Source organism: Mus musculus, chromosome 5 (genome assembly GCF_000001635.26).
Source record: "Mus musculus strain C57BL/6J chromosome 5, GRCm38.p6 C57BL/6J".
In the NCBI taxonomy this organism is placed as follows: domain Eukaryota; kingdom Metazoa; phylum Chordata; class Mammalia; order Rodentia; family Muridae; genus Mus; species Mus musculus.
The window spans coordinates 112,435,836-112,443,335 of NC_000071.6; the positions used below are offsets into that span (position 1 = coordinate 112,435,836).

Genomic DNA, 7,500 nt, shown 5'->3' on the forward strand with positions numbered 1-7,500 from the left:
TGGTGTTGGGCATCTTTCTCTACTACCTTCCGTTTTACTGAGGTGGTAGCTGTCTCTGAACAGAGTTGTGTTCCAGTAATCCAGCTAGACGCTCAGCCTGGAATCCCTTGTCTCGGTCTCCTGAGCATGTTTCTATGGGTACTGGGAATTCAAACTCTGGCCCTCAAGTTTACATGTCCAGTGACTCATCCACTGAGTTGTCCTCCCAGCCCCAGCACCCTCTTCTTGAAAAGAACAAGGTCCTCAAAGGAGAAGTGAGGGAGGCTTGGCAGAGGGCTGCCGTGTTTACCTGACACCCTTTGCATAAGCCCCCCCCCCCCCCCCCCCGTCAGTACCAATTTGGTGGTGCACGAATTCACCGTGATGCCTGCCCCACCCCCCAGGCCTTTCTCCTCTGCAGCAGGAAGCAAGCCCAAAACAATGACCCCAGATTGAACATGGACTCACAGACACAGTGGGGCAGGCGAGATGTCCAGATGGGAGTTCCTGTCTCGCGGCTGTAGCAGGTGAGAAGAGAGCTCCCTTCAAGCACAAAGCCAGGGCTACAGGTGTACTGGATGGTGGTGCCCACTAGCAGCACAGGGTCTGAAATGAGGCGGGTGGAGTGCTCCACCTCCCCGGGGTCAGTACAGTACATAACTGCCAAGAGAAGAGTACATGGACCCACGCTGATGCACAGGCCACCAAGATTTACAGAAGCATCTTCTGTAGAAAGCTTCCTGGGTCAGCCCTTTGCCCTTTAAGGACACGGCACACAGATTCTCCGAGGTGGTTGGAGAACAAGCCAGGTGGGAAGAGACTGGAATGCTATTCCTGAATGTGTCCCAAGACTTTTCACTAGGTCTTGAATCTATTTCTAAGGAATAAGTCATCACTGAGGAGGGTGAGCATGAGTGGGGAGCACTGTGAGTAGGGTGAGCATGGGTGGGGAACATTGTGAGTAGGGTGAACATGGGTGGAGAGCACTGCAAGGAGGTTGAGCATGGGTGGGGAGCACAGAGGAGGGGGAGCACAGGTAGGGGAGCACGGTGAAAAGGGGAGAGCTCAGTTTGTGCTTCCATTCCATGAAATCCTGAGCAACAGCCAGAGTGGGAGGAACCAAGTGAGGGTTGCCCCTGTTCTCTCTGTGATGCCTGACACTGGAAACAAGCATCAATTGCAGTTTAATTAAAAAATCAATACAGATAAAAGGGAAACAGTAAACTAATTAAAAAGGAAGGAAGCGAGCACCGGAGTGATGTGAATGGCGTCCACCGTCCTAATCAGAGCCACCATGCGCAGTTGATGTAGGTGCATCCCCTCATGCGCATCCCTCCATGTGTAGTATCTATCTGCAACTATTTCTACCTGAAGCCATCTGTCTGTCTAGCCACCATCCGTCTGTCCTATCCATCTGTTCATTCATGTAGCCATCTATCTACCTGTCTGTGTAGCCGTCTATCCATCTGTCCACCCATCCACCTAGATATACTTTTATATAGATATGGAGAGACAGATTATATGCCACATATAATTGTACATTACTTACTGTATGTGTGTATGTATGTATGATATCATACACATTGTATATTAAACATATGGTCTATAACTCTATCTTATCAGCATAAACATCCATGTCTAGGATTCCACACACACCCATGCATACACACACACATATATATGTACACACAGAGAGATATAAGTGTACATCTATACATGGAGAGAGGCAGAGAAATACCTACATAAGAAATGTCAGTAACAATCTATGCACAGACCTGGTCCATCCATACCTATCAACCCATCTGCCTATCTGTCCATCTGTCTATCTGTCTGTCCATCTATCCATTCATCCATCTGTCCATCCATCCACCCACCTACCTGCCTGCCTGTGTCCGTCTGAGTGTGCTGCAGGCACCACACATGTGTGAGTGAGTGACTGTGGCTCTTCAGCAGCATTTCCTGTGTTGCCTGGTTGCTGTCTTTTTTCTTATGTGGCCCAGTTCCTGCCCCGTCCCTTCCCATCCCCCTTCATCCTCTGCCAATACGTGTTATTATTGAGCTGCTCTGATTCTGATTTTGCGAATCAGGAATAACAAACTGTCACCCTGATGTCCCTGAGGCCGCTTATAGGCTCAGCTCCTTCCCTTGTTGTAGGACATCAGGGAGAAGCCAGCAGCACCCAGCAGCACCCCTTTTTTGATCCCCCTTTCAGGACAGGGAGCACAGCTACAACTCATGGATGGCTCTGTACTCCTGGGGGGGGGTGTGCCACACCCAGAAGTTAGCAGGGAGCTAGCTGCCCATGGAGGGAGGCAGAGCTGTTACTAGGATGGATTTGGCTTTAAAGAGTCAACATGGCTTCCACGCAGGCTGGACACACTATCATTTGCTACAGTCCCCACTGCTCCCCTGTCACCCTCCACTCAATGTATTTTATTTATTTGCATTCCCACTAGGTTGTAGGCATCAGAGCCTGGGGTTCTGATAAATATTATTCAAGAGAGGAAACCAGTCCCTACCTTAAGCATGTGCCTTTAGGAGGGGCTTTCCACCTAATGTCTTAGGGAGAAAATAAAACTTGACTTACTTTTTTCACAAAACGGCGGGTCGCTGCTCCAACTGAGGTCCCATTGGCAGGTGAGGGTGTCACTCCCCACAATGTCATAGCCTGGGTCACACTGGTATGTGATCCGGGCTCCCCTGACCAGCTCTGTGTGGGAAGTAGTTTTCCAGCCGTTCTGAATTTCAGGCAAGTCTGAGCAGGAGTCGTTCCGTGACACCTCTTTAAAACAAAGAGCACCTTTCTTAGGTTTGGGACAAGTGGATTTCAGACTTAGTCGTGTGCACTCCCTCTGCCTCCCGAGCCTGGGGAGGATTCATTCACAGCAAGACAAGAGAGAAAGCCAGCTGAAGAGCCTTGGCCACAACCCAGGAGAGCCAAAGGCATCGCTGAGCTCCAACTGGTGGGATCCTCTCTTCTTCCTATGAAACCCTGTCACTGAGGTGACAGTCCAAACATTACTCCCGACTGTCCTTGTGCCAGAGTGCACAGCGAGCAGACCCGAGGTAGTTTTATGTCCTTCTAGGGACGGTGGCATCCTTGACCACTCAAAGAAAGCCCCCCACCCCCGAGCCAGCTGAAGCTTTTCCCATAAGATGTCATTGCAGTTTTATTTGGAGAAAGGACCTCTGCAGGCTGTCTGCTGGAAGTAGACAGGCAAATTGCTTCTAGAGTAGCCCGAAGGGGAGCAGGGGGAGGGATCTATTTTTAGGTTTGTGACTCAGTTGCCCGTGTTGGGAGATGGATGGAGAGGGAGAGATGGGGTGGACGCCATTGGCTTCCTATGGCCAAACTCCTTCAGAGAGAAAGCTTTGACCGTTTGACCCTCAGTGCAAGCTGCTATGCCACAACCCAGTGCAGAACCCTGTCCCCTCCTCTGTGGCAGGAGTGACATTCAGAGTTCACTCTGTTGGCACCATTCTGTACCTGGGTGGCTATGGCAGAGTCACCTACACTAGCCTTTCGGTTTCCAGAGGCTTCTCCCAGGAAAATGGAAATTCTGTTTTTCCCCAGCAGACAGCATGGAGACACACAAACTGTCTCCATAAGCTCTGCTGCAAGGAGACTGGTCTGATAGTCAGACACTGCTCTCTCTCTGTGTCTCTGCCTGTTTATCCCCTCCCCCTCCACTCCCCCTCCTTCTCTTCCCTCCCTCCCTCCCCCTTCCTCTTCTCTTCATTCTCTTCTACTTTCAGGAAGTCTTATGTAGCCTCTTAGTTAGCCTAGACTCACTGTATATCTGAAGGTGTCCTTAAATCTCTAATCTTCATCTTCCCCAGTGCTGGGGTCATTTATAAAGTGCTGGGATAGAACCCAGGGCTTTATGAGTCCTCTTCTCCCCCTGCCCCTTTTTCTTTTAAGATAGGATTTCACCATGCAGCCTTGTTTGTCCTGGAACTTGCTTTATAGTCCCGGATGGTCTTGAACTCACAGAGATCCACACGAATCTGTTTCCTGAGTGTTAGGATAAAAGCATCCCCCACCACACCTGGCTCTTAGGGATTCATGCAAGCCAGAGCCAAGGCTGGTCCTTCCTCTCTTTTAAAGAAGAGGTGCAGCTCCAGTCATGTCTGAGACACACATCCCACCTCACTGTCTTCAACTGCAGAATGAGGTCAAGAATCATGACACTGTCTTTCTCACATGGCACGGAGACATGACGGTTAATTAACACAGGCATGGCTCTGATGAGATATATGTACCTCTGTGCATTTGATGGGTCTGTGAAGGCCTTGGTAGGCACTAGGAATCTGAAGTAATGACTTCAGGTTCATGGCTAAGCTAGCACCAGGGTTTAACCAATCTCTGGGCAAAAAAAATGCCCAGAAGTATCAAACATGCAGCACTGTGATGGTTTGAGTAGGTTTGGTCTCTATGAACTCATGTGTTTGACTGCTTGGCCATAGGGAGTTGCATTCTTAACAGGTGTGGCCTAATTGGAGGAGGTGTGGCCGTGTTGGAGGAAGTGTGTCACTTGTGGAGGTGGGTTTTGAGATCTCCTACGCTCAAGCTACACTTAGTGTGGCACACAATCTCCTGTTGCAGCCTTCAGATGAAGATGTAGAACTCTCAGCTCCTCCTGCACCATGCCTGCCTGGATGCTACTGTGTTCCTACCTTGATGATAATGGGCTGAACCTGTAAGCCAGCCCCAATTAAATGTTGTCCTTATAAGAGTTGCCTTGGTCATGGTCTCTTCACAGCAGTAAAACCTTAACTAAGACAGACAGTATTTCCACTTTATACAAGCAAGAAGGGTGCTCAGAGTGGCTCACAGACTCTCGCAAGGTCACACAGCCTTCCACAATGGTGTTCCTAAAACTACACAGGACAACTACGCCAGCGCTCTAACAGAGTCAGTATCCTCACAGACGTACCCACAGGAAACCACCATGCCTCTCCTCCAACACAAACAAGACAGATGGGTTGGGATACCTACCTATATAGTTCATGATAAATCCCTGGCCCTTGCCAAAGATGAGGCCTGCAGGGTCGGAGTGGAACTGGATGGTGAGGTCCGGTGTGGAGGAGTACAGCTTCTGAGGGCTGCTGTGGCCAAAGTACTGGCCCAGGACGTGGGGCACAACCTCATCGCCATCATAGATGGTCAGGATGTCGCTGTTGCTCAGGTTAAGGCTTGATGGGCAGAGAGAAGAGGAGGGGGTGGTCACTGGAGGCTCCTGTCTGTCTGCATAAACACCATGTAACCTTTTGAGGGACACACAATTCCTTCAGCCATGCACTATGTCAGGCTGCAGGCTAGGAAGCAATGCTGGAAAGGCCCAGACAGCAAACAGGAACAGGACACACTGCTCCCTCCCATAAACACGACAGGCAGATCTGTAGACATCAGAATGGATCCTAGAAGAGACCTTTCTAAAGTGGCTCTCCCCAGCTGGGTCTGTAAAGCCAAACCCTGCACAGTAAGGGGCCGGCTTCACCATCCCATTAACAGCACTGTTTGATGGTGCAGTGGAATTCTGGGCACGGGGAAATGTGCTGGGGATGTGCCATGGTCTTTCTTCTTTGATGCAGAAGATGCTGAGCAAAGGTGGTGAGGTCCCCTGATGTGCCTGTGGTTCTCCAGGCCCTGCTGACCACAGCCTGCCTGTTCACAGGAGAAAGGTGAACTGCTTCTCATTCCTCAGAATCAACAAAGTTCTCCCTTGTGTGAGGGACAGTGAGGTGAGGGTATCTACAGGACAAGCCCTTGTCATTGACACTGAAGATCGAGGTGGGTGGTTATTGACACACAAGGAAGGTCCAAGTCCAGCCTGCTGAGTCTGCCTGATCCTATCCCACCTGTATCCTCCGAAATCACCATACCTAGCCAGTCTCGCATCTTATGCACCAGGCCAGCTTTATGAGCCCCTCCTGTGCCCTTCCTAACCTACAGGCTCTGGCCTGGTACACAGGCCTAGCCTGCCGAGTCCACCTGACCCTAGTGCCCCCCTCCACCACATTTTCCTGGCATCATATCCAACTTCCAGACCTAGCAGGGGTCATACTTACTGTGCTCCAGTTTGGTCTGGTGCATCACTGGATGCTAGCCCACCCATGCCACATCCAATTTCAAATGTAGCCCAGGTTGCACATTCTGTGCACTGGGGTCCAGTCTGGTTTGTCTCAAAGACCCTAGGAAGCTTGCATTCCACCCAGCCACTAACCTAGATTGGGATGGGGTGTACATTTGTGCTCCTGCGCAGCCTGGTAAGTTCCTGGAACCTTGCCTGTCCACACCATGCCCAAGTCTTAAGCTTAGCTCAGGTCTCAGAACTCATGTGTCAGCTTAGCCTGGTGTGTGCCCAAGACCCCATCTGTGCCATCCTTAATGCTCTGGCAGAACTCAGGTACGAATGCCTAAGTAGATCCCACCGTTGGTTGTGGGACTGTGATAGGCAGCCTATTTTGGTTGAATGGAGACCCAGTAAAGAACTCTACAAGGGATGGAAAAGCAAGCCATGTTCCCAGAGACAGGTGCCCGACACCACAGAGCCCCCAACTTCATAATTCTGTGACTATAAGTCACGCAGACAATGTCCCAAGCTTCTGGCATTCTGGCTAGACTCCACCCCCACTGTTTCCTGACTATAGCCAGGTGTGCTCCTCCCCACAGTTACCTGGTAACAGCAAGATAGCCCAACCCACTATAAGAGGGGCTGCTTGGCCCCTTCTCACTCTCTTTACGCCCTCACCTTTCTTACTCTCTTTCTTCCTTCTCTCTTTCCCTTCCTCCCTTTCTCCCATGGCCATGGCCGGATTCTCTCTCTTTCTACCTTCTCTCTTTTTCCCTGCCTTTCTACAATAAAGCCCTAAAACCATAGACTGTCTCTGCTCATCAAGGCCCGCTGTGCTTGATGATGGGATGGGTTTTCTCCTGATGAGCCGCGTCTAACCTCCCACCAGAAGGCCATCCTGCGCTTCAGCCACTGATCGGTTCAAGGACTCTCGCCAGCGTGAGAACCATCAAGCGCCCTCTCACACTACCCCCTCCCTTTGTCCCCGGGGCTCAGTGCCACCCCGGGGTCCCCTATTCTGTTCTCAGCTCCTCTGCCATATCCAGCGTGGGATGGTGGAAGCTGGGAACCTGGTGCCTAGGACTGCCCCTTGTCCATCACCCACCAAGCTGGGATCAGTGGCTTCACACGGCCAGATACCCACCCTGGGGCCATGTGGAAAGCCTGTGGCAGTCCTCCCACATCTTCCGGCCCAGAGCACCAGAACTCTGGTGGGACACGGGTTTTCTCCCACTCCCTTTCCCCCACACCCACTGATGCAGTTGGTCCCACTGTACGCTTTCTTGGTTACTCCTTAATTGGAATCACCCCCTTTCCTCTGATCAAAGTTGCCTCTGAGCCACTGAAAGAGTTTCTTATCAGCTCCTCATGCCTGATTGGTTGAAATCAACCAAATTTGGGCAACAAGAGAAACCAGAATAAAAAACCCACAAGCCAACCCCAG

The 7,500-nt window shown here is 50.9% G+C and overlaps 1 protein-coding gene across 9 annotated transcripts in view; it reads right to left on the bottom strand.

Annotated features, from left to right (window-relative positions):
* Window positions 1-7,500, bottom strand: part of Sez6l (seizure related 6 homolog like) — a 159,385-nt gene that overhangs the window by 16,685 nt on the left and 135,200 nt on the right. For 6 of the 9 annotated variants that reach the window (NM_001253917.1, NM_019982.3, NM_001253916.1 and 3 more), the window contains exons 10-12: window positions 4,979-5,175; window positions 2,567-2,761; window positions 448-639 (exon numbers count right to left, since the gene is read on the bottom strand). In NM_001253917.1, coding sequence (NP_001240846.1) covers window positions 448-639; window positions 2,567-2,761; window positions 4,979-5,175 — 584 coding nt within the window. The remainder of the gene's footprint in view (window positions 1-447; window positions 640-2,566; window positions 2,762-4,978; window positions 5,176-7,500) is intronic. The other 3 variants (XM_030254721.1, XM_006535157.4, XM_006535155.4) reach the window with 1 other exon arrangement.